Consider the following 26,509-nt stretch of genomic DNA (forward strand, 5'->3'; position numbering starts at 1 on the left):
TGAAATATCCCTTAGGTCAGTTGGGATCAGCTGTCCCAGCTGTGTCCCCTCCCAACTCCCTGTGGACACCCAGTCTCCTTACTGGTGGGATGGGGTGAAAAGCAGAAAAGGCCTTAACTCTGTGTAAGCGCAGCTCAGCAATAATAAAAACATCTGTATTATTAACAGCACAAATCTGAAACATAACTTGTACCGGATACTGTGAAGAAAATTAACTCTATTCTAGCAAAAGCCAGCATATTCTCCATACCTTATTCAATACCATTTACATCATGCTCAGGTCTTGCACTACCCAATACATTCTCATTACTTATCACCACCCTTCCTACCCTTTGATATAATACATAGATATAATTCCCTTAGTCTATGATCTACACCTGTGAAATGTCTGCTAATGTCCACAAAATGTCTACTGAGTTCATTTAATCCATGACTTTGGGCTCCATCTGTTACGGCGGTCACTCAGGATGGGAGAGGTGGTGTCTTACACGGGCACCAAAGCCAGTTTGAGTCAGATTGCTGCTGCCCTTGCTGAGTTTCTTGTAAGGCTTGTCCTCCATTGGGAGGGCTATAATTTTTACAAATTACAATCCCCTTCATATGTGTGCAAAGTGAGCTCAGAGTCTCACTGTGGCCTGTGAGCTGTTTTAACCCACATCACTTCAGGTGCACGCTGTCACACACATGCAGTTGCTGTCATCGTGCCAGAACTCCTCACTAATCTTTCACGGTTTCTTCTCTTTCAAAATACCCAATTTATGCCCCTATACCTCAGCGGGCATTTAATGCTCTCAGGGGTTTGACCTGGGGATCTCTGCCCTGTCACCGGCCGTGCGGACACACGTCCCGCCAGCTGCCGCAGAGTGAGATCAGCCCAGGGCGGCAGAGGCTGTGGCAGGCCGGGCTGGCACTGCCTCCGCGGGCGGCGAGGGGCCGGCCGCGGCTGTACTGTAGCCACCACCGATATGGTGGCCCCTGGGCGACGCCTTGAAGATGGCGGACGCGACGCCGCACTCAAGATGTCGGCAGGAAAGCCCCGCCCCTCGCTGCCCTCAAGATGGCGGCGGACAGGGCGTCCCGGCTCCCGCCCTCAGCCGGCGCCGGAAGTGGGGCCGGAAGCGCGGCGGCGCTGGCGGAAGGCGACGCGCAGGAAGCGGCTGCCGGGGTTAACACTCCCCCCGCGGCCACAATAACAGGGCGGCGCTGAGGGGCAGGTAAGGAGCTACGGGCCGGCGGCGGGGGGCTGAGCCGGTGGAGGTACGGCGGGGCTCGATGAGCTAGAGGCTGCCGCCTCCCGTCCCCTCGCGGCGGGTGGGCCTGGTGCGGCGCAGCGGTACCGCTGTCCCTCTTCGCCGGCTGGGGCTGTCGTTGTCCGGCACCGGGGCCCTTGGGGCGGTCCGGCCTGGGGCCGGCGAGGGCCGTTCCCCGGTGTGACAGGCCCTGAGAAACGCTGCTCTCCTTCCTGCTGCTGCGGGGGAGAGGAGGAAGCCCTGAGCCGCCGCGTTAGGGGCGGCTGCCGCCACCGCCCCCCACCCCCTCCTCTCTGAGGGAACGGCGGCGCTTGGGCTGGCTGCAGCGAAGAGAGCTGTGGGGAAACCTGCTTTTATATCGCTTATCTAAGCAAAAGTAAACTTGTGTGGGTTTGTTGTTGTTTTGTGTTTTTTTTTCCTTCTCCCCATAAGGAAACACCCCTCTTAAAGTAGCACTTGCCAGACCGTCCCTAGGTGTTCTCTCCGCATTTTTCTCTAAAGTGCTCGTTTCGGCGGGGCGGCGCGGGTCTCCCTGTAGTTTTAAAAGCTTTTTAACTTCGATGTAGTAGTTACTAGTCAAGAAGATAACTCGTCGAGCAGTTGTTTCATATGACGACTCTCGTGAATTAGTTAAGTTGGGGAGAGCAAAACTGTTTTGTCAGCTGTATTAAACATCTGAAGGTTTTGCGGTGTTTTTTTTTTTTTTTTCTTAAATGGGGTCAGCTTCCTAATGTAGAATGAGATGTTAAAGCTGCACACATTAGCTCAAAATGGTATCAAGAAGAGCACATATTTTTCAGAAACTGCTGCCTCATAAGAGGTCATTCTTTTTCCCCCTTTACTTAATGGCAGGAGCCAAACTGAGCTACAGTCCAGGCTGAGAGGGCAGGTTGTACCCATTACATTTAAAATGTAAAGGATCCTTTTGTGACTTTTCCCTATATGCTGGTCTGTTAATATCTTTCTTTCTCTTACCTTATATCACAATCCTTTTAATGCTGTCATTTAAATACTGCTGTATTGTACTCCATCATGTGTCTGCATCAATCTAGAATTTTTGCATTGTATCCTGCCCTCTGTTCAAATTGAGTCATCAGGTGACATTCACTGGGAACCCGCGTTAATACTTGTTTTCATCGGAATCCGATCTCATAAATAGTTTGGTGTCAATTTTGGGCTTCATGAAGTTGAAAAACATTACAGTGCAGTATTGTGAAAATACTAAACCCTTCCAGTGTGCACCAAAATGAAGGGTAGTATGTGTACAGAAAGCAAACTCAGTGTCTTTAGCTTTGGCTGGATAAGTCCCAGCCAATCCAAAGAGTAGTAGAGAGATGTTTCATGCTATTCATGGGCAGAAGGTGGTAATTTAGTTATTTTAATATGGCCATTTTAAATAAAATTAATTATGACAATATACAGTTGTTAATTTAAAATGTGTATGAAAACGTGTGAAAGCACATGTTTTTCAATAATTAGATCACAGTGAAGCAATCAATATTTCAGATTTTGAGCTGGCATATAAATAAATTGTGTTGAAGGAAAAATTTTTCTTTGTCATTTGCATGAGGTACTTCGTTTTTCTTCTCAGTTGCCACTTCCACATAATGTGAAGCAAACGCTGTGGTAGGTTTATATCGCAGTGAATGCCATAATAGATGCATCTCTGACAAGTTTTCCAAAATCTGTCTTTTTTTTGAAGTTGTTTCTCCTCATCCACTGAATTTTGGTATTCAACCTGTTAAACAGGTTTACTGAGTTAATAATGCTTTACCCTGCTTACCAGAAAGCATTCCTCAGCTAAATAGCAGCAGTGAAGACATTTCTCATGCCATTCATCTGCATGAGTTGTTAACTCAGTTGTTATAATATTAACATCAAGTTCATATTTTAGTTACTTATTTGTTACTTCTTGTAATCAATTTGTATGTTTTAAATTAACACGTTATTGTCTTTCTGTGCCTGTATGTGTACTTCAGGAACAATGTAGACACGAACACATTCAGTAAAGAGAAATAGGAGGGGACATCCTGCTGCTGAGGCAAGGTTTTCCTGGGACTTTGATCTTTAACTATGCAACCTGAATATTTTATTTGGTATTCTAACCTCTAAGAAGAGCTAGTTTGAGGACCTTTAATAGGGCATTTTTGGGGAATGATCAGTAGGAGTCCATTTTTTTTTCTAAAAGGAAAATTAATTCTTTTTCTGTTAGAGGCTTTGGGCTTTCTTTTTCACTGGAACCTGTCTAGTTGGTGTTTGCTTGTTAACCTCTGTAGTCTTTGCACTGCTTTCCTGTGATTTGTCTTGATCAGCTAATGTGTGGATGGTATCTCTGAAGACATTTTATTCGTGCAAAATAATTGATTTCTGATTAAATCTGTGGTGATTTTCCTCTTTGTCAATTTCCCTTAGTTTAGAGGGACTTTTCTACTTTATCTAATAATCATGAGGTTATGTCTGAGACCTCATGTGCTAGGCAAACTATAACTTGTTGGAAGAATTTGTCTGTTTCTTATTTAACTCAGTTCAACTGTACTGGGACTTGTCTTTATCGGCGGATTTTGCTGGGATTTTGGGGTAAAAGAAGCTTAACTGGTGTGTCCTCCTCTACTCTCTGTCCTTTTTCTTTTTCAGTTGCACTGAATTTGCATAACATTGTGAACATTTCCTTTCATCAGGAATAATTGCAAATATGGGTCCCCGGCGGAAAAATGTGAAGCCATGCTCAATGAACAGGGAAGGCTCTGAATCTACCAAAGCTGATGAGCCAAAAGATTACATGAATCAACTCTCTCATGAAGTGCTTTGCCACATCTTTAGGTGAGCAGTTTGCCAGAAGTCAATTTATTGTTTGTTATGATATTGTTTTATACTTTTTTCCCAATCTTACCTGCATTGATGCTTGTATCACACAGTATTCAGGAAGTGTAGATGTCCCACGAGTGAACTGGTGGATAAAACCTGGATAAATAGGGGTGATAAATGTTTTTCAGGCACAGAATTCATGTGGATAGTTTGAAAATTAATTTATATGAATGTCATGAATGGTAGAACAAAGTAAAAAATAAGTGATTTAATTCGGTGCAGGAATGTATCTCAGGTAGTAATGCATAGTTGAGGTGCATGTTTTGAAATTGTTGCATCTGCTTCATAGCATGTAGAAGGGAGTTTGAATGAGTATGTAATCTCTACAGCACAGTCCTCCAAGAGGTTCACTCATGCCTATTAGATTCAAAACATAATGCCTTATCAACAAGTTCTTTAAAAACAGTAGTTCTCAAAAATGTTTACAGATTGAGCGTGGTAGAATGTACTAGAAAATGAAAGTACCTTTAACTAAACCATGTAGAAACAGTTGTGGCAAATGGTTTGGTCAGCAGTATTATTGGAGAACTAAAGCATCTCTCCATTTTAATATTATATTTGTACCTTAAATATCTGATATTCAGTGTCAAAAATTAGTGAGTCATTCTGCTTAGCTAAATTTCATGCTTTATTAGAGTCCAGTCTAAAAATGTTGTTTGAATTAATGTTTCTAGTTGTTAGAAATATATGAATTAGTGAAGTCATGCTTGGGATGTTCTTGAGTTTGGAAAAAGTTGAAAAGGATCCACCTTTGATAAATCAGAGGAGTGTTTTTTCCTCTCCCAAAGGTACCTTCCCTTGCAGGATATCATGTGCATGGAATGCCTGTCCCGGAAGCTGAAGGAAGCAGTCACTCTTTATCTGCGAGTAGTGAAGGTTGTGGATCTATGTGCAGGCCGTTGGTGGGAATACATGCCCACTGGTGAGTAATGCACTCACTCAAGATAGGGCAATAAAGTGGTATTGAGCAGAACTGTCTGTGCTGTCTTGGTATTTATAATGACATGCAGGGTAGATTTTCAAAAACAGTAAAAAGGGTTAGATGTTCAATTCCTTTTGACTTTTGTGAGATTTGTGTGGCTTTCTGGAGTATGTGGTTTGGAAAATTTATCTGTGTCTCTGTGTGTGTGTGTGTGTGTATATATATTGGATATTACTGTAGCAGAAATGGAGATTCTCTGTAGCAATCTGTAAATACAATCTATGTTTGTCTGATTGTTGTAAGGGAGTTAATCCAAGGGTTAATCCGAGAAGAGGCTGTTTGCATGCAGGCAGGAAAAAATACAATGGAATGAGAGAGCAACTCATCTGCCAACACTTAACAATGTAAGAATAAATAAGTTTTGATGTCACACCTCAAGCCATCTTCAGATCAATAGATAAATTTGACAACCTAGGTCAACCCTGTGAGTATTAGGATTTCTGTTGGATTTAAATTACGCTGCTGGGATCTGTTGGGGAAGAGAGCTAAAATTAATGAATTCTAAAAGTTAGAGGATCTGCAAAGTTAGATTTATTATGGCTGATATCAGGTAGACGGTTAGACCTAACCTAAGATAGATGTAAATATAGGTAATTTACTAGTTTAAGATTATTTTTATGTGTTGTTTTATGTTAGAAAAAACGAATCCTTTGCTTTAAGAAACTGTCTGATTTCTTTGAGAATTGTGAGCTGTGGTGAAAAGTCATGAACTACATATAACTGATCCAGCTGGGCATTTTTGAGCCATGTAGATAAATGGAATTCCAGGAAAGACAGAGAGACAAAGTCTGCAGGGACGCTTCATCTGAGAAGGGAGAAAGTATAGTTAACCCTGTGGCCATGCAACTGCACTGAAGGAAACCTGCAGCAATCCTGAGACATTCAAGGCAAAAGAGTATGTAGGTCATGATTTCTAGAATCTGCAAGTAGAAGACAAGCTATTGCTTCTCTCAGTACGTCTTTCAACATTGTAGAGTTTATACTACCATATAAAGAGAACAATGTGTTTGGCTTTCCCTTTACAGCTAGGTGTCTGCTGTCACACATATACCAAATCTGTTGTTATCATCTTAGGTTTCACTGATTCCAGTTTCCTAACGCTGCTGAGGAAGATGCCAGACATTGAACAACTTTATGGTCTTCATCCCAGGTATCTTGAAAGACGCAGAGTCCGTGGCCATGAAGCTTTCAGCATTCCTGGAGTTTTAGAGGCTTTGCAGGCCTGTCCAAATCTGCTGGTGAGTGCTTAGACTCAAGAGAGAACCTTCTTCAGCAACTGAGGTGATGCTTTGTATTCAGATCTGGCTGTAGAGAGTAGCAGTTAATTGCGACTGTATCTGCAAATGAGTACTATTTTTAGTTGCACCAGTGGGAATCACAGGTGCTCTTAAGTCCAGAAATTAAAACTCTGATCCCTCTGCTTTTAAAAAGGCAAGTCTTGCTACAAATTAAAAGTGAAATAACACATTGCATTATATATAGTGTGTTACTGAGAAGTTTACGTGGTTAAGAGGATGTTGTTGCTTGAACTGGTGTTAGAGCATTTGCTTTGCTTCCTTTTATCCAGGGTGTTGAGACTTCTCATTTAGAGCTGGTGGAAGCTATTTGGACATACATGCCACAAGTTCACATTTTAGGGAAGTTTCGTAATCGTAATGGTGCTTTTCCAATTCCTCCTGAGAACAAGCTGAAAATTCCTATAGGAGCTAAAATTCAGACTTTGCACTTAGTAGGTGAGTGTGGTAATGAAGTAGTTGGCCTTAATGCAGGTGAATTTAAAGGCTTTGAAACTCTGCAAGGTTGTAATTCTTTTTAAGAGAGGGAATTTGGCATGTGGCATTTTTGAAATGTTACTTGCTATATATATGATAGCAGCTCCAAAGGGCAAATCCTAAAAAACTTGACAAACTGAGGTGAAGAACTTACATTTAAAATGTTCACAGCTTTCCTCACATGCCATATAGCAAAGAAGAGACTTCCTTTCTAAAGCCAGAATGTTAATCCAAATAAATTTATCCTAGAGTGTATAGTTTAAAGCTTGTTTTAAATGTTTGTTTTGTTTGTTATTAGGGGTGAATGTCCCTGAGATTCCTTGTATCCCAATGCTGAGGCACCTTTATCTGAAGTGGGTGAGACTCACGAAACCACAGCCTTTTAAAGATTTCCTTTGTATCAGTTTACGCGCTTTTGTCATGAGGAACTGTGCTGGTAAGAGGGATTCGTGTATGGCGTGGATGTTTTAGTACAATTAGATTAGGAAATCTAATTCTGTTAAACCTGCATAGACACCAACTGTAAATAGAAATCTTAGAAGACAAGATTCTGAAAATAGTCATTGTTTTATTCATGGTTTTGGATGGAAATGTATCCCTCTCCTGCACATTATTTGGTGCTATGTAGTTCTGTTGACTTCCTGGTCTAGATGGATATATGTGTACACTTTTCAATTCTTTAACGTGATACATTCAGTGTTAAGTGAACAACCTTCTTTGCCTGTTGATTTGTTCTATGTAGGACCCACAAATTCTTTGAAGTATGTTCCCCTAGTGACGGGCCTGGCGTCCGCTCGAAATTTGGAGCATTTAGAACTGGTTCGTGTTCCATTTCTTGGAGGACTTATACAGCATGTAGTAGAAGATAGCTGGAGATCAGGTATGAAACTTCCTATCCCTCATACTTAAGACAAAGAAATAAATAAAAATATTAGCAAATACTGGAGGCATGTGAAATTTAGCTTTTTTGTCTGTAGCATATCCTTTCTTGATCATTATTAAAGGTATCAAGTTTGGAAGTATGATTATGGTGCTAAGTATAGCTCTGTATTGACCTCTTAACTGTAATTAATGTTTGACCTTCCAGTTTGACCTTCCAGTTGTGTTTGTTAGTGAGTAGAACTAGCAGGATTGGAGGGGAGTTGGGTGCAAATATGTGTTTTATTGATTTGCTAACAACTTTGTTTTGTTAATTCACTTGTCAAGACAACACTGGTGGAAATACTCAAGGCTTAAGGTTGTGATATGTGACTGAAGTGAAAGAATGTTTTTTTTATTTGTCAGGTGGTTTTAGAAATTTGCACACTATAGTTCTGGGAGCTTGCAAGAATGCACTTGAAGTGGATCTTGGCTACCTCATCATAACTGCTGCACGAAGGTATGGGCTTTTAGATCTTCCTTTTCTTCTTTCTCCTTTTTCAAAATAAGTATCTTAGTAATCGGGTCCAAGAATATGAAGAAGCAAAACAACCTTCAAAAATTTAAGGAATAAACATTTGAACTTTATGTAACAGGAGTATTCTGTGTTAAAATAACTGGACTTATGTCTGTTTCTGAATCGTTTTGTATTATAAGCTGCCTCCTTAGACCTATATCTGCTAAGTGTGGTGCTGTTAGTCTCACAAGTATATTTCTGTGTAACTGCCAAATACTGTAAAGATTCAACAAATATCCTCTTAATCCTTCCATTGTTCAAATAATATCTTCATTTTATTATGAGAGAGCATCTTCTTGCATGGTTTCTATGGTAATTGTGTTTTGGCACGCCTTTTAATAGGGAACAATTCTTAATTGCATTCAGGTTGCATGAAGTGCGGATCCAGCCTTCCTTGACCAAAGATGGTGTTTTTTCTGCTTTGAAGATGGCTGAACTGGAATTCCCACAGTTTGAAACTCTTCATCTAGGATATGTTGATGAATTTTTACTACAGTGTAAGACATTTTTTTATATACATAAAATATTTGACAAATATAAAGATTAAATAAGTTGATGTATTATCAGTCATTTTCTAAGAGTGATTAAAAATATTCATGTATCCATATTGAGGCTGCTGATCTCAGACAGCCAAATATGGTTTTTTTAACTTCCTGAAACTCACTGAAACTGGGAAAGTCTCAGCTTGATTGAGCTGAAGTAATAATCTGATCCATTTTGCAAAATTGGACTAAAATAGGGAGTTAGAAAATCATGCTATAAAAGGCAAGTTTCTGAAATTTACTGCTGTGTTTGCTGCTTTTTCATAGGCAAAATGACAAATGGAGACTTAGTGAAGTATGGCTTGGCTGATGTGGTTGAAAATCCAGGAATTATTACAGATATTGGTATGAAAGCTGTAAATGAAGTTTTTTCTTGCATCAAGTATCTGGTTATTTACAACTGCCCGCATCTACATAACCCAAATAATTGGATCACAGGTATTGCACACCTTTGAAATTTATAGCTATTAAATGAACTGCTGTAATATTAAAGTAGAATTTTACTGCTCACAGTACTATTTGTTCTATTTCTTAGTAAGTACAGTAGGTGATACTTGGTTTGGAACCATAATGATGCTAGTAACAGTCAGAATGGAGATACAGATGCCTACTGTCAAATCTGAAAAGGGTATAACGAAAAGTGAGATAGGAATCCTTCAGGAAATGCATCTCTTCTCTTCTGCAGATCATTCAAGGTGGACCCGACTGGTTGACCTTACCCTGGTGCGATGCCATGCAATAAAGCTAGATTCTTTTAGTCAGTTCATTGAGTTATTGCCAAGCTTAGAATTTATTTCTCTGGACCAGATGTTCCGTGAACCTCCTAAGGTGAGTCTTTCAGGGAATGGTTTTGCTTTTTATTGTTGCCAGCTTGTTGGAAATATGATGAGCTCCAGCTGTTAACGCATTCTTTTAGAAGTTGTATTTAAATAGCTTGGTAAATAAATGACTCTGGTTTGCAGTTGCTATTATCGTGATGTGTTAGGGAGAATTATGCTGCTTCTGCAGATAGGAGCGATGGCAAGATATGATCTTGTATGTATACGTGACCAGGAAGTAAGGCTCACGTTGATTCTGTTTCTGTTGAGATCTCTGCTGTTTAATCATTTTGCTGCTGTTTTTTATATTATTTTTTTCACACTTAGGAATCTGTTTACAATGCTAAGGGGTATTTATGGTTTTGTAGTGGGTGAAATGGGGGTACTGTTGCCCCACTGGAATGCTTTCAAAGCCTAGGAATCTTATTTCTTTATGTTGTGCCATCTCCCACACTATAACACAAAACCTTATAACAGCTTTTCTAATGTAATGAAAATGGTCTAGGTAAAAAACCTACTTTTTTTGATCATTAATTCTATCTTAAGGCTACTGTGTTCTGGGAGGACTGTATAATCTGCTATTTGTATTAATGTAATATCTCATAGCAAATTAAATACAATTTAATAAAGTAACATTATATGCTTTGTGGAGTTCCCTTTCATTAAGAGTTTGACTGTAAGCTTTCTGGGTTGCCAAACTTAAGATGGACCTCTGCAGTGCGTAGCATAACAAAGTATTAGGGGACAGTTTCCCTGTTCTTCACATGCATATTGTTCTGCCATACCAGATACTACTGACAGAATGCTTTTTTTGTTTGCATTAGGATATGTTGTCAAGATAATGTGTCCATGGTTTCAAATCTTAATAGTTGCTTGTCATTTTCAGGGTTGTGCTCGTGTGGGTCTAAGTGCAGGCACAGGAATTGGTGTCTCATCTGCCCTAGTCAGCAATCAGAACTCTAACAATGACAATGACAACAACAATAACCACCAGAATAACAACAATCCAAACATCCACCACAACAATCACCAACACCCAAATGACCAGAATGAGGAGAACGAGCTGCGGCAGGATGGTCAAGCTGAAGAGCAGCAGATTGCAGCTGAGGGTAATCTCCGATCTTTGTGAACCTTTGTAGGAAGTGATTTTATTTGCATTGCCACTTACGTAGGTTCCTAGAGAAGATATGAATATATGTTGAAAGCTTGTTGCTCTTTCAATTCCTGGTGTGCAACTTTAATCTTTTCTGAGCACTGTCTGCACATCTCTGATACCTTGGTGATAAAAGCTGCCTTTGTATTGTATCTAATAGTCATTACAGGTGCATTACCACTCAATTAAATATGTCAGTACAGGTGTTGGCAATGTAGAGCTTGTTTGGTGCTCACCTCTGGAAGTCTGATGTGTTTTCTAGGCTCCTCTGGTCAGAGCTGGGAGTCCATCACAGTGTCTGATGGTATATCTTTAAACTCTCCCAGAAAAGGCAGAAGTCATTGGGGGATGTGAATATGTAAATCCTGGTTATGCTGCTGTCTGCAGTAGAACAATAGTTTTGAGGAAGAGTTGAAAATATGGGAGAAGTAAATCCCAAAAGTTAGGCTGGGGCCTTGGCAAAAGAGATGTAGAACAAATCTGGGAGAGACTGTGCAACCTAGAGACGCACTGGAGGAATCAAGGCAGCTATTACTTTATTTCTTTATGATCTCTGACTCTCTGTGGGTGCTGATTGAACTCCTCCTGTGTTTGTGGGCTCTGTTCCTTCTGTTTCCTCTTCTTGACCTCATCTTAATCTTTTCAGCACTGAATGAGATGGAAGAGGTGGCACAGGAGGAAGGGATAGCTGCTGGGCAGGGCCAGAATGAGCTCCCAGCTCACAGCCAAGCTGCTGTTCCTATGGAGGTTGACGAAGAGCAAGCAGGTAACTCTGGTTTTGGAAGGAAATTACCTTTTAGTATCCCTTTCTTGAGGGGTTAAATTTTTCAGTATAATCCTGGTTGGGGATGGTTTTCTTCAGCTGGCTTGTCTGTTGTGTTTAGAATAATGATGTTAGCACAGCTTACTGCTGTGAAGAAATTTATTCTGTTTTTTTAAAGTCTGTTTTACAGTACACAGGGTTTTTTTGCATATGGAGTAACATATCTTGATCTTAAAGCCTTATTTTTGTGCCCAGAATAATAGAAGACTTAGAAGGCCTGAATGAGCTTGCCATGTTCTTAGGTTGATGTTAATGGCCTTACTTCTTTCACTGCAGCATCTGGATTCTTTTTTGCCTTTTATTTTTTTCAAGACAAAACAACCTGTTCCGGTGTGAATTTCATTTGTATTAATTACATAAGGCAGTCTTGATTTCTTTTATAGGCACTATTTGCTGGACAACATAATTTTCTACTAAATGTGCCCAAACCATGAAATAACATACACATATGCTGGATCTGTTCACTTTTTCAAGATAACTCCTGAAAAGGTTACTCAACTTAATTTCTTGTGCTATTCACTGGCAGTTATGTCATTGTGATTGGCTAACGCCTTTGGTTAGTAGCCAAGAGAGGTAACTAACAAAGCACGTTTATACTGAAGCTTGATAATTCGTGCTTGTCCTTCCCACTTCTAGTGGTGGGATTTAGAAGGGTAACTGCAGATGTTCTGACCGACATGTCTGTCTGTGGTGGAGGTTTCAGGGACTGCTTATAATACATAGTTGTGCAGTTACTTGTACTATTGTGGAAGGACCTTTAAGCTGTTCTGAAGCAGAGAAACATTACAGAAAACTTGTGTTTTGTCACACTCTTCCCCTTCCAAACTAGACTGCTTTAATTCTGAAATACAATGTTTTGCTCTTCTCGGGTTTGCATTTTAATGAGGCAGCTACAGAATGGGTGGCTAAATTTAATCAAATTCATGTCTTGACATTTTTTCAAGCACTCCTGAAAGTTTTTCAGCCCTTTAATGCATGCTTGGCTTATTTTTACATGAACTGTTGGCATTCTTCTACTGTTTTCAGGACCAAGCGGCATACAACCTGTTGTAAAAGCAACACCTATTACTGTCCATGATTCAGACAGTGAGGATGAGGAAGAAAACATGGGGACTTCAAGAGCCTGCATCACTAACAGCATTGCACAGAATTACTCAGATGGAGAAGAGAAAAGCAGGGATCCAGTGGAAACCAGAGAACCTTCAGGTGTGGAACGGATGGGTTCCTGGGCACTGTTAAGCTTCAGTCTTTCCATCTTGTTCAGTTTTATTTCCAGCTTTGTCATGGGCATCTTGCTTGTTTGCCCACTAATCTGTTCTTCCTGCTTAGAATGAAGGTGTAAGGCCACATCTCTCTGAGCTCCAATCACATCGTCACTGTACAGAAGCACAGAAATGGCGCTGCACTGCTTTGCATGCAGAAACCTGCTCCTTCTCTTTTGGATATCCAAGTCCACAGAATTTATTGTTTGTGAAGCCAAATTTGCAGCCATGTTGCCTATATGATTCATCTGTTAAAATCATTGCTGCTGATACAGAATGTGACCATTGGGACAAATGCATGAGAGTTGTCACCGTCTTTTTCTTGAAGGGGGCCCTTGTGGGAGTGCCCTGAAGGGGACACTTTAAAATCAACTTTGCTCTGATGGGAGCTTTGGAGATTTGAATTCTTGTGGTGTTCAGTACTCATCTTCACTTCTGAACAGCACTTACTATTATAGCATGTGTATACATGTATTAGTAGTAGTAGTATGTATATTATTATGACTCAATCAGAGTCAGAGGCCTAGAACTTGATGGTAGTATGACAACTGTAGAGAGACATAGAAAAGGGCATTGCCTGTCTCTTGAGTAAGCTGCACATCTGTGGCGTTAAGTCGAAGTCCTTGGACTGATGCCTTATGATACACGGTCTTCCAACAACAGAGATTACATGCTATTTCCTATAGTTTGTATTCTAAGTGAAGTAGTTTCATACATATACAAGAAAGGAGGAAGTCCAAGTCAAATTGTGATCTGTGAGTAATTGACAGATGAAGTACATACAGTACTAAACCTTAATGAGTATTTAGCTAAGCAGTTAACATAAAAATCCTGCATTGTGAAGGACTGACTACTGGTTTAGTACTGGTTTAATTTCTGCAAAGACTAGGACATACCCAAGCTGTAATAGATCAAATATCTTCCTGTTGTAACTAGCATACTCCCTACACATCAGCCCCCCTGTCATTTTAACAAGACTGGTAGTTTCAACTTGGAAAGAGTGTGTGTTTATAGCATAGATGTCAGTTCTGGTTTGAGGGTGAAATAACCTGTTTTGCAGAAAATTTGCATAAACTTTTGTCAATAATTTTTTTTCAGATTTGGTTTAGTGTAATTAGCTGAGAGGATTAAAACTGCAGACATGAAGTTCCAATTGTGATTTGTAAGCTATTCGTTATTTTTTTTTTACTCATCGGTAAACTGAGACCACTGTTACCAACTTACACCACTTTCCATAACCAGGAGGGGGAGCTAAGGATTGCTGCTGAAAGCATAAACTTCAGTCCTATCTATGTTACTATTCAATTCCTCAGATTTATTCCTCCTGTTTAAGAAAACAGAAGCTTATGATCAGCGTGTGTTTCATATTTTTATGCTTTGGCATTTTTAACCAGTTAACTGTTTTGTGAAGATATTAGCCTCTCTGTCAGATATGTATCTCATTTACTGACAAACACTTCAGCACATCACTACAGAAATAGCTGCAAGACATTACAGAGATTCAGGAACTGTTAGAAATGTAATTCCCATAATGTGAATAGCAGCATGGTCCTGACAAGATTTGTCACTGGCCTCTAGGCTGCCTTCTGTTTTAAGTAGTCTCTAACAGAGTACCACTCAGCATTTATTTAAACTGTGTATTAGGTTGTCTCATTGTTCTCTCTCATTTAACTCTTACAGTGAGCGGTAAAGGCAAGACACCACTGCGGAAGAGATGTAGTGTCAGCCAAGTGGGCCATGCAAAGCAGTTCCATACCGAGGAAAGCAGCTGTGAGAAAGGTTGTCAAGTAACAAGTGAGCAGATTAAAGCAGACATGAAAGCAGCAAGTGACATGCCTGAAAGGAACAAAAGTAAAGATTCTTACCCAGGTTGCAGTAACGCTACAGGATCAACGGGAACTTCCAGCTCCTGCAGTGCTGTTTCTCCTAGTCCTGACTGTGCACAGACAGCTAATAGTCACTCTGGTGGCACCAGTCCAGCAGTCGGAGATGAATCCAGGCAGTGTGTCTGCTCGCCTTGTAAAAGTGAAGGTTCGAGTGAGAGAGAGACTGAGGAGAGCTCTGTTTGTTCCAGGTGTTCCTGCTACAAGCCACAAGATGCACAGCAGAGGACTAGTGGGTGTTGCGATGGGGAATCCCCATCCACAAGTGGAGCCTGCAGGAATGGACCAAACAGCGCTGGGTCAGATTTTGCACTTAGGACTCTGCCAAACTGTGGGCCTCCGGGAGGGACAAGTGGTGAGAGGACTAGTGGGAGTGCCTGTGGGCCTGCCAGTGAGGAGGAGAGCATGTGCTCACAGCGAAGGAGCTGTGAGATGGAGTATAAAGAAGAGTATCCTCGCCGACCACTAACAAGAGCTAGAAGCAAGCTGTCCCATGTCCCTCTGGTGTCAGAGTCAGGTATGACCTACATGCATATATTAATTACTGAGTGAACTACTGTCCTAGCATGAGACAGTATTGAACACCTGCAACACCCACAGATAATACTGAAGTTAATCGTGAAGTTTATTGGTTAATAATTTAAAACTAAGTCGTTTGTCAAAGGGTCAGAATATCGATGGAACAGAAATGGCTGACTTCACTGCCATAGCCAGGTAAAATAACAGATCTCTCTGAAAGAGTGACAGTGACTTTTTTTTCTCCATGCAAGTATTTCTGTATGTGTTATCCGTACATACTAAACAGTGTTTGATTTACTCATTTGAAAACCAAATGCAACTTCTTTTGACAGCTTCTCTCTTCCTGTGAAGGCTGTTATTCATTGAAACATAAGACTGTGTCCCCCATTAAAATTCTCCCTTTAAAAGGAAGAAGACAGCAGGTATGCTCAGATCTTAGCAAGAAGGCAAAAGTTAATAACTGATACTTTATCAGCCAATAAAGAAGGCCATAATTATAATTGAGCCAATCTTATGCACCTGCATATTGGATTCTGCTTCCAATTGTATAAGGCGTGGTGATCAAACTTGTTGAAAATTGTCTTTTTATTATATAGGTTCATGCTTCACATCATGTTAAACAAACAAAACAATAAAATAAAAACAAAATCCTGAAGGGCTGGAATGAAGCCAGAAATGTTGGGAGAAAAGATGTGAGAGGGGAACTTGCTGTTTCTTCCAAATATACTTGCTTTACAAAATAATCATCTTAGTCTGGCATAGCACACTTTATAGTTACCTTATATATCCAGGATTCCTTGAGAACATCTGGCAAGTGAAATGAAACGTGCTAGTTTCAGAACTGTATTCATTGGAGGTCTAAAAGATAGATATAAAATTCATATCTCTGTTAACATGAAAATTTAAACACAGTTATGTCCTAGTCTTTCCAGTTTATTTTAATGTTCCCAAGTGTTAACGAAACCTAAATCACCTAGGATATTCTTCTGTAGCTAGATGCATCTCAGATTGAAGAAATGATCTTGCTGTTAAATTTAAAATGTCTGTTTTCTGCCTTGCTCCATTATGACTACTAATTAGCCCACAAAAATCAAAAGAAAATATTTCCTCTCTATCCTCATCCATTACCAAAACATGAAGTGAAATCAGTCAGATCTAAGTATTAAATTAGGGTATCTTTCTGAAAATATCTGTTTTCCTGTTTCAGGAAAAAAGATCTGTTCTGCTCGTGGAGAAAAATGTCTCAGTATTTCCTATATTTAGCCTACACAAGTCAGAAGTGTTTTCCCAGCTCCATACAGTTATGTGTATGTCTTTGTGCACTTACTTTCTTCTTTGAAGCATCTGACGTTAGCTGATGCTTGAGACAGAATATGAGACTTGTGTCATTTTTATCTTTGAAATCTGTGTTTAAAACAGGACAGGGAGGTGGCTTCTGCCTGACTGTTACAATGCTTTTTTTCCCCTAGGGTAGGATATACAACTCATTAGAGTATAACCTGAAAATGCTTTGTTAGAGATGGAAATGTTTTTCCATAAATAGTCTAAAAATGTGCCTTGAATATGACTGCTTTCTGTTATCCTAGCTTAAATGATGTTGGTTTTGGCTTCTGTAACAAACTGTGTTTGATAGTAGAAGTAATTTTTTTTCTCTTACATTATTTACTCATTAAACAGTGGATATTAAAGACAGTAAAATTTTAAAATCATTATCACCACAGACTAGCTGGCTAAAGGATGACTCAAGTGTGTAATTTTGATTTTCACTTTAGTAAAAATGTAAGCCACTTTTTCTTGTAATAAATGAGGGGTTTTTTAAACTTGTTTTAGTTTGCATTTGTAGTGAAGCAAGTTTTTCACATTTTAAAATGCATGCTATGTTAAACCTTCTGTAAAGATTTCTTCACCTTGGGCTACATCTTGAACAATTCAACACAAAATTGGAAAGTTTTTGCTATAATATAGCCATGAAGTATTTCACTGTCTGTAGATACTCGAGAACTGTTGAAAAAATTCCCTGGGGATGATGATTCATGGGTGCCACAAGATGGGTACTTAATATTACATCTTTCAACCTGTGGATCAGCTAAAGGAGTAGCCTGAATTCTGGAGCTCATAATAGGCCCACTGAATGTCACATGTTAATTAGTACTTCACAGGTAGTGGTGGAATTTGATGATGTTAAGTAGGAAGAGGGATCTTTTTTAATGTTAATGGGTGTATAGCATGGAGTAGTTCATACATAGTCTCTAATATTTTGCACTTCTATCTTGATTGTATATGTGAACATGCCATGTGTTCTAACAAAAGTCAAAGGAAGCTCAGTTTTAGTAAAATAATTTCTCATTTTGATCTGTTAATCACAAACAATTAATTCTAGGTAATTTTTTTTTCTCTTACCATAGAAAGTAAGGGTGGTTGTCTATCATAATTTCTTTTCAAAACCTCATCTTTTAAATCAAGCAGGAATTTAATGTCACTGGCACATGAAATGAGAGTAAAAGCAGCTTGGGAACATCGAAGTATTTTATACCTGGGTATCCTTTGCAATATTAGGAAAAACTTAGCAACAGTTATAAAGAACAGATTTTCAAGTAGTTTGAGATTATTTCTACTGTTTAAAACATTAAAGCTATTTTGGTTCTTGTATTTGTCAAGAATGTTCTGTTTGCTGCGGAGAACCAAGTGTAACCTAACAGTTCATCTGTTCTTTTCTTGGCTCCACATCTTTCTGTGATGTTGAACTTGTAGGTTCAGCGTTCCTGTGTTTTCATCTATAAACAGCCCATCCCTCTGCCTCAAGTTATTTAGTATGAATGATTCTGAGCAACAAACCTGAAAGTGGGTTTTGTGCAAGAAAAAGGGATATAGTTGTTTTCAAGCCAGGGAGGTATTTTGATCTGCTTGTGTAAGAAATGTATGTTCTTATTGAATGTTTTCGGCTAGGAAATGCCTCTATTGTTATCCTGAAATGTAAACAAAGGAAAGATTTTTCTGTTTTTCTGTTTCCAGAGGTGGCTAAGCCAAAGCCACGGCAAACCACAAAGCGGAAAAGGACAGCTGACAAGTCCACAAGTACGAGTGACCCGGTTATTGAAGATGATCATGTTCAAGTAAGGTCTTTTTCTTCACTTGTTACAGGTTTATCAGCTGGGGATGCTCATGAACAATGATGTAATTCTAAACTTGTCTTCCATGTAGAGCCAGATGTGTTATAACTGATGTTGCTGCTCTTTGCTCTTAACCATTTACAGAAAATTTCTGTTAGGTGCAGTGATACTCTGACTGGCCTGAGAAGAGCAAAGTATAAGCTAAAGCTAAACGTAAAGTTTGTCAAATGCTCGTGGCTATAGTACTGCATGAAGTCCTGCTTTCCCACAGTGTCCTTCTTGATGTGCAGGGGAATAATTCATTCGCTATGGCATTTATTTTTGAAATGACAGCATAGGCTATGGATGTTAAAAAGAAACATGGGATATGTAGCAACTCAGCTGTTACTTTGAAGGCTGGGGATTCTCTTATTATGTAAGTAACATGAGTTAATTCTTCTGCAGTGAAGATCAGTCATGGGAGGAGAAATTGCAAGGTCTGGTCTCACTGCATTGAGGCTGTTTACCTGCAGCTCATGTTCTAGCCAAGCATGAGATTGCTTCAGAGGGTGACTGAACATCTAACTTAAGCTTTTCTTCTGAGTTCTGCTGCAGAGGAACCTGCCTGCTTTTATTTTCCCCTCTCTGTCCAGTGAAGAACTTAGCCTCACTGATCTAAGATAGCTTTTGTGAATGTGTCCCATAATATTTTTCTGGTTACTAGGATGCATTACAGCTTTTGTAACTAGCATAAAAGGTATTTTTGGGTGCATGATTTTTCTTCTTAAAATATGCCATTTTGAAAGAACAGTATTGTGAGGTTTTAATTTATTTTTGACTATCTGTGGTTACAAGAAACAGCTTAAATTGCTGGAACTGAAAGAATCCATTGCAGAATGCTTTTTTTTTTCTACTTACACATATTTACTTTGCTGTGACAGAACTCTGTTTAGTCGTATTTTTATAATTGGCCATTCTTGGGCTGCTAAATTTTGCTAGAATTTTAGTGATAAAACTTTGAAAAATTCAGATAAAAATCCCAAAAGATCCTTTTTTACTACATTCTCCCTATGCTCATGCTATTGGAAATGATTCTGCTTGAGCTTGATGCATGCTTTATTTTTGTGACACTAGTAGTGGACATAGAGAATGAAATAAATTATATATATAATTTTCAACCCTCCATGGGAGATTTTCATCTGAGATAGCACTAGTAAAATACATTGGTATGAGAAATTCAAACCATGATTCTCTGCCGTACCTTCCTTCTGTGTTTAAACAAGTATTACTGTCCACAATTGACATTTTTGTCATTGTGGTTGAAAGATAGAAATTGAATAGTAGAGAATTTTAAGTTCCTGACAGATGATACTTAGGTTTTCTGGTAAAAATTATCCTTTCTGATATGACTTCTCTTTTAATCTTGTGAAGTTTTTCTTTTGTGTTTTGTCATGTTGTTGATCATGCAGTCTTTTTTTCTTTCCTCCTTGCTGTCAGTAGCCTTAGTTGTCTCAAATACCTGTTGTGAACAGAAGCTGTATTATATTGATTAGTATCCAGTTAATATCCTTCTGTATCTTGTGGTGTCTTTTAAAATTCAGTTTATTTTAATTTTTTTCTTTGTCTTTACCCTGTCATAGATTATTTATTTCTTTAAAATTTTCACCAGGTACTGACTTTGAAATCGAAAAACCTTGTTGGAATCACCTTGACCAATTGTGGAATAACAGATTTAGTACTGAAAGACTGTCCCAAAATGATGTTCATACATGGTATGTAATTAACATCATGTGTAGCTCCTCCATCTGGCATTATTAGAAATTACTGAAAGAATTAAAGACAGTCCACTGCTTATTTTGTATTCAGCAGCTGCTTTGCTAAATGTCAGACTGATGCTCAGAACAGCAAATCAGACTGCTTCTCAGATTGAATGCCTCTTTCCTTATAAGTCATAATAGGTTTAATAAAGATTAATATCTGAAAATCAACAGATGAAATTATATGACAGGAAGATGCAATGTTTATTGAAGAGTGATAATACAATAATTGGAAGTTGATGAAATGAGTTTGAGAGTACCTTGTTTTTTCTCTCATTTCATCGTGCTTCCATAGATTATTTAGCTGACGTGATGATACTTTCCTCCTTGACACGATAAAAATCTGTTTTAAATTATGGCACTTAAGTTACATTAGATTCAGCTGCCAGGGTGTATGACTAGTCCTGTATTGAAGCATTGGGTCATTTGCTGTTTTCTGCAACAGCTATACTAAATAACACTTTTTCTTCTGAAATGAGGTATCTCTGTTTAGCAGAAAATGAAGAAATTATTTCTTTATTCCAGAGTACTTCTCAGAACATACATTAATTTTGAACTAATTTTCATTACAGCAGCAGTGTTACTAGAAAGGAAATAGCTTTATTTTACATTGTGTGACCTCACAATTTTCTGTATCTGATTTTGAATTCAGTGGTTTTTCAATTGTGGCAGTCCACAGACCATTTCAGGGGACTTAGTGAAAGGAAACAAAGGGAGAAAAAGGTTATTGTTAGATTAAATTTGACATGGCCTTTTGAAAGGACTTTTCTTACAAATTCACAAATTAAAAGTTTGATCATAATATGGGAAAAATGAACAGCTAGTCTATTTCTTCACTATACTTGTTGCCAGCTATCCAGACTACCTCAGTAATTGTCTGTTACTGTTTGCCTTCTTTCAAAATAGCTTTGAAAATATCTGACAGGAGGCTCCTAAGATCTTTTCAGTATTATATTTTTTTTTTTTAATAATTTTGTTTGTTGATTTATAGCTACAAGGTGCCGTGTATTGAAACACTTAAAAGTAGAAAATGCACCAGTTGTCAATCGGTTTGATTATGCCCAGTGCAAGAAGTTAAACATGGATCAGGTTCTGGATCAGATTCTCAGGATGCCACCGGAAAGAAACCGTATCATTTATCTTCGTCCGATGCAGCAGGTACACAACCAACTTTCATTTAATCATGAACAGATCTGAAGTTCTGCCTGTATTTCACCACTCTTGGCTTCATGTGTTTTCCAGTTAATGCAAGAAATGTAAATGTTACAGTAACACAACTTTGAGAAACTTGTTTATTAAAACTTTAGTCCATCAAGGCTTTTACTGCAGAATCTGAAACTTGGACGATACTGAATTTTAAGACTTAATGTTACCGTCTCCAATATTAATTGCATTAGGAAAATCATGATGGATTGAATTCATTCCAAACTGAATAACTAACTGTAAGAGCCTAGATGCTCCTAAATCAGCCTGTAGTTATGTATAAGCAGAAGCATGACATAGGTATGGGTATCTGAAATCTTTAACCCATGTCCTATTAGACATAGTAACAAGGAGTTAGTGTTTCGAATATTAAATTGCTGAAAGCTCCATCTTCTTTTGATGCTGAACAGTGTTGCAAGACAGTTGCACTACTGGGAGCCACCCTTTCCTCCCCCAGATTATGTGTAGGAGATACAAGCACTGACGTTTAGCTGAATTGTTGAGGTCATTTGACAATTAAGAGGGCTTAGTTTAAGATCCTGAATGTGTTTTTTGACTTTATCACTCTAACCAGAGCATTCTGTATTAGACTGTGATGCTGCTTCTCCCAAGCAAAGTAATGCTTTTTCTGGCTCAGTTTGCCTGACCAATGAGGGAAAGCTGATTTGATATAAAAACTATCTTTTCTTTGAAACCAGATCTCTTGCTTTAGCTTTAGAGGACACTGGTAAGAATATTAGGGGGGGGGGGGGGGAAACCCAGCCAAAACCCAATGCCTCCCCCTAAGCCAGAGACAAATTCTGAGAACATGAATGTAGTTTAGATCATTATGTAATTTTATGAACGTTTACTTACATATTGGAGTTGTGAAACACATCAGAAAATAGACAATTCCCATCACATTTCACTACTTGAGAAAATTTATTGGCAAAGCTACACTGAGAAAGTTTTACTCCACTTAATCATGTATTTGCTTATGTATGCTGTTAAAATTTCTTTTCACTGCACATGTTTGTTCCCCCAGAATTTGAGGGACTTGGTAGATGTCTGCTATTGACTCTGAAATCACATCTTTGTTTGTCTTGATTACAAGTCTTTGTCTGCTGCCTTTCACAGGTTGACACGTTGACTCTTGAGCAAAAGATATTTAGTGGCCCTTATCCATACCACATTTGCATAATTCATGAATTCAGTAACCCACCTAATGTCCGCAATAAGGTGCGCATTCGAAGCTGGATGGACACAATAGCAAATATCAACCAGTGAGTACTTGCCCTTCAGTAACTTTACAGAAAAGGTAATCTGTTCTGATTCAGCCGCTACAGCTTCAGTCAGGCTGTAGCCTTGCTGTATTCTGTTAGCCAGATAAAAAAAAGGTTTGTTGACTAGCAAAGTTTCAATTCTAGATGTAGAATTCTGATATAGAATTTCAATGTCAAGATGTATTTAATACAAAACATAGATTAACGTAACTGTGAAAAATACTGTAGAATTCTCCAGTTCTCTTCCATCCAGCAGTAATGCAATTGAACACTGAAGTAGTAAGGATGGCTGATGAATATCTTCAAATCTGAAGACAAGTTTCTTTTAATAAAAAAGAGAAAGACTGATTTACTCCAAGAAATCATGTTAGTTTCTGGGAAGATGATGTGCAGTCATTGTCAGCTCCTTATTAAGGAACGAGAATTCTCAGCAGCAAGGAATTGTATACAGTGGCTCTCATGCAGCTGTTTTAAACCAGTGGTTTTGTTGTCTTGTTCTTTTACTAAAATGACTAAAGAGAACAAATTTACTTCTGAAGTTTTGTTTAGTTGCAGCTATGTTGGATTGTTCCTTGTAGATAGAAAGCTGTGCTTAAAAGGTAGCTTAATTGGTTTGTCATCTTAACCATACATATTCTCTGTGGTTACTCTCAAAAGCAAAGGGATTGCATGAGGGTCTTAGGGGAGCGTTTCTCTGGATTCAGGTTCTGTGAAGGAAAGGTTGTGTAATAGGATTTCCCATTTGGTTTTTGTCCCTCACACTTTCACATTTCCTATCACTACTGGCTGTAATCTCTTCCTCCTTCTCTATAGAGAGCTTATTAAATATGAGTTCTTCCCTGAAGCTACACGAACTGATGAAGACCTTAAGAAATACACTAAGTACCCTTGGGGACGAGATATTTACACTCTAGAAGGTGAGTGTTTATAGAGAGCTGAAAGCTGGTGATCGGTCTCTTGCTAAGATAAGTAACTTTGCATCAAGTTACAAGAGATACGAATAATAATTCTTGTCAGGAAAGTGGAGGACTGTTGGCACAGAGTGGGGGAATTGAAGTGAGGAGGTGCTTTTCCTGCATCAGTGACCAGTGTACTTAAAGAGTACTGATGCTGCAGGAGTGACATTGTCCTCTTTGTATCCTCATCCTGTCTTGTAGGCATTGTGGATGGCGCCCCTTACTCCATGATTACGGACTTTCCATGGTTGAGATCACTGAGAACAGCAGAGCCAAACAGCTATGCTAGATACGACTTTGAGGATGATGAGAGAAGTGAGTAATCTTTTTTCATGTGTTCAAAGAACTTTAACTGTTGTTTGATCTTAAGCTGACAATGCGCTCCTTTATTTTTCTTTTCTAATTCTTATGCTATTTTTGGTAGACTATAAATAACTACTTGTAGCAGTGTTGGGAGCTGGATGAGGAGAGGGCCATATTACTACAACAGTGTATCAGCCAGCTGGAGACCCCTAATACTGATAAAATCAAAGGGCCAATCTGGTGCTTAGCCTAAAAATGTGATGGGTTTGTCATACCCAGAAGAATGAGTAGAATTAAAACACACAAAACTGGTGTGATGTATGGGTCCCAGCAGTTCAAGGTCTGTGGAGTTTACTGGCATTACTGCTGAAAGCTCAGCTGGACTACTGCTCTGGCTTTGCTTTAGGAAAGGTTGTTAAGGCAGGCTGAAAAGTCCAGCAAGGAGATGGGAGACTCAGAAACTTGGGAGAAAAGAGGAAAGAACTGGACTTGAAAACTCTGAAACAGGAATGATGTGCCTTAGGGTAGATATGCCTCTTCCTATTTAGGAGCTTGTCTTATAGTGGGCAATTCCTAGGACTCAATTAAGAACTCTACTTGGTAGCAGGGAAAAACGTGTTCCACTGCTCAATTAGGAAAATCTTGGAATCTGCTTCATTAAATGTATTTTTAATTGACATTAGTTTGGATATTCTTATCTAGCTCCAGTTAAAGGAGATGAAGGTCAAGAGGATGAGGAAGAAATCTTTTTTGTCTATACCTTTCTCTGAACTATTTTTTTTTTAATTTTTATTTTACTTGAAACTGATTCAAAGATTTAATGCTTATAGTTCAGTATGTAGTCTGAATTATAAGAAATTGATATGCATTTGATTTAAAAGAATAATTAGATTAAACATGATGTTAAAGGCTTACAAAATAAAGAAAAGGCTGCTGCTTTATCCTTAATTGCTCTTGTTTATAAAACATGTGATCAGTGAAATTAATAACCTGAAAGCATGTCAGGGACAAGGCTTTGTTATGCTCTGGGATTCCCTTCACTCGCAGACATGCGAAATTTGTGTACATTAAATGAGGATTGAAGCTATTGAAATGTGCTCCAATGGAAGCAGAATACTTTTTCTGCTTGAACAGTATTCCTTAAATGTGGTTGCTCAGTGGAAGATTTTTGTTTGCTTTGTTTTCCAAGACTTCTCTCATTTAATGCAAAACAGATTCCCTTGTGAATTTCTTTATAGGAAAGATTCTAGTTTTTATTCTTACGTGTTTTCCACAGCTACTATTTATGCACCCCGAAGGAAAGGACAATTGTCTGCAGACATCTGTATGGAAACAATAGGAGAAGAGATCTCTGAACTGCGCCAGATGAAAAAAGGTGTATTCCAACGTGTGGTGGCTATATTCATCCATTACTGTGATGTCAACGGTGAACCCGTAGAGGATGATTACATTTGAGTGGATACTCTCCCTAACCAGTCATCTCTTCCTAAATTCCGACTGGCACTGCTGGCCAAGAAAGCAGGTGGATTCTTTCTGAATGCAAAGCATTTTCTTGAAACGCATACTTTGCAGTTGCTCTCTCACAGTTTGGAAAAGAGTGTGTAGTAAATGTATAATGAAAAGTAAAAATTGTATACTAAGATTTGTACATAGAGGAAACAAAAGAAAAACTTCCTAATACTGAGACTTTATTTCATATGTTTATACAATTTAATTTAAATTCCATTTTAATGAAGGCCAATAATTAGGAACAGGGAATAATATTTGAACTTTTCAGCCCATACAATTCATAGCAGTATTTTTTTTCTTATAAACAAAATTCCATTTGCTGTGTTCAAAAGAGTCATCAGAGTCTCTTTTAATCTGTGCCTTTTTCTTGAGCATTTAAGAGTCCAGTCTGAGTAAACCTGTTGAGCACAATCTTTGTGTCTTGTGTGGATTTTTCAAAGGGAGAGAATTATTCTACAGCTGTTGCGAAGAAGGCCAAAGCAGGAAAAAAAGAGTAGTGAAGCTGGTGATCTGTGATAGTTTATAGAGTTCATTAAAAACATTTTCTGGGAAAGAAAAAAACCCCACATTTAGCACCTTGGAAACAGAAGATATGTTCTAAAGCATTTTGTGCCATTAGATTTCATTTTAATAGTGTATTTGACTGTGTAATATGAAAAATAAGTTGCTAATTGTTGGTTCCACTCTCTTTAACATAAATTTGCACATACTAAATGGCTGAACGCTGAATTTTCCCTTAAGACAGGCAGGAAAAGGGATGTGTAATTGCTTAGTTATAGCTGTGTCAGTGCAGGATCCATCTGACTCAACCAGTGAGCTTTCAGGCTGATTCATGCTCACTCATGAATGCAGATTCTCCATGCAGTCAGTAAATACTGCTGCTCTTTGGCCCTGAATGCTTGTTGTATATAGAAAACACCTCTGGTTCCCACAGTATCCATGGATGTTTTATGTGTATGTCCAGAATTTGCTGCAAGTCCAGTATACAGGTATAAAAATGCACAAGTTAGTATTAAACTAGCTGGTTTGTGTTCTGTTAGTAATGTGCCCTGTGGGGGTGGGAGAT

General features: G+C 38.7%; 1 protein-coding gene across 4 annotated transcripts; it reads left to right on the forward strand.

Moving 5' to 3' along the window:
• Positions 1-1,109: 1,109 nt before the first annotated feature.
• FBXO38 (F-box protein 38) lies at positions 1,110-25,848 on the forward strand. 4 transcript variants are annotated; one of them, XM_074916233.1, is made up of 22 exons: positions 1,110-1,214; positions 3,929-4,070; positions 4,904-5,037; positions 6,172-6,335; positions 6,665-6,830; positions 7,168-7,305; positions 7,612-7,749; positions 8,154-8,247; positions 8,671-8,801; positions 9,114-9,284; positions 9,532-9,674; positions 10,551-10,773; positions 11,464-11,583; positions 12,667-12,846; positions 14,583-15,302; positions 18,317-18,417; positions 20,063-20,165; positions 21,202-21,368; positions 22,530-22,675; positions 23,489-23,592; positions 23,833-23,946; positions 25,211-25,848. In XM_074916233.1, exons 2-22 carry the CDS (start codon positions 3,943-3,945, stop codon positions 25,387-25,389), a joined length of 3,564 nt encoding a protein of 1,187 aa, XP_074772334.1. In that variant the 5' UTR covers positions 1,110-1,214; positions 3,929-3,942; the 3' UTR covers positions 25,390-25,848. The 4 variants fall into 4 exon arrangements, with proteins under 4 accessions (XP_074772334.1, XP_074772337.1, XP_074772338.1 ...); XM_074916236.1 differs by lacking the exon at positions 1,110-1,214 and having other exon boundaries at positions 3,934-4,070; positions 4,920-5,037; positions 6,248-6,335; XM_074916237.1 differs by lacking the exon at positions 1,110-1,214 and having other exon boundaries at positions 3,936-4,070; positions 6,248-6,335.
• The last annotated feature ends 661 nt before the right edge of the window (positions 25,849-26,509 follow it).

This window comes from Athene noctua, chromosome 12 (assembly GCF_965140245.1).
Source record: "Athene noctua chromosome 12, bAthNoc1.hap1.1, whole genome shotgun sequence".
In the NCBI taxonomy this organism is placed as follows: domain Eukaryota; kingdom Metazoa; phylum Chordata; class Aves; order Strigiformes; family Strigidae; genus Athene; species Athene noctua.

Excerpts from the sequence above, each read along its gene's own strand:
- FBXO38 (XM_074916233.1), top strand. The coding sequence starts at position 3,943 with ATGGGTCCCCGGCGGAAAAATGTGAAGCCATGCTCAATGAACAGGGAA. Across the intron at positions 7,750-8,153 it reads AGAAGATAGCTGGAGATCAG|GTGGTTTTAGAAATTTGCAC; the intron begins GTATGAAACTTC and ends TTTATTTGTCAG. Across the intron at positions 21,369-22,529 it reads ATCTTCGTCCGATGCAGCAG|GTTGACACGTTGACTCTTGA; the intron begins GTACACAACCAA and ends TGCCTTTCACAG.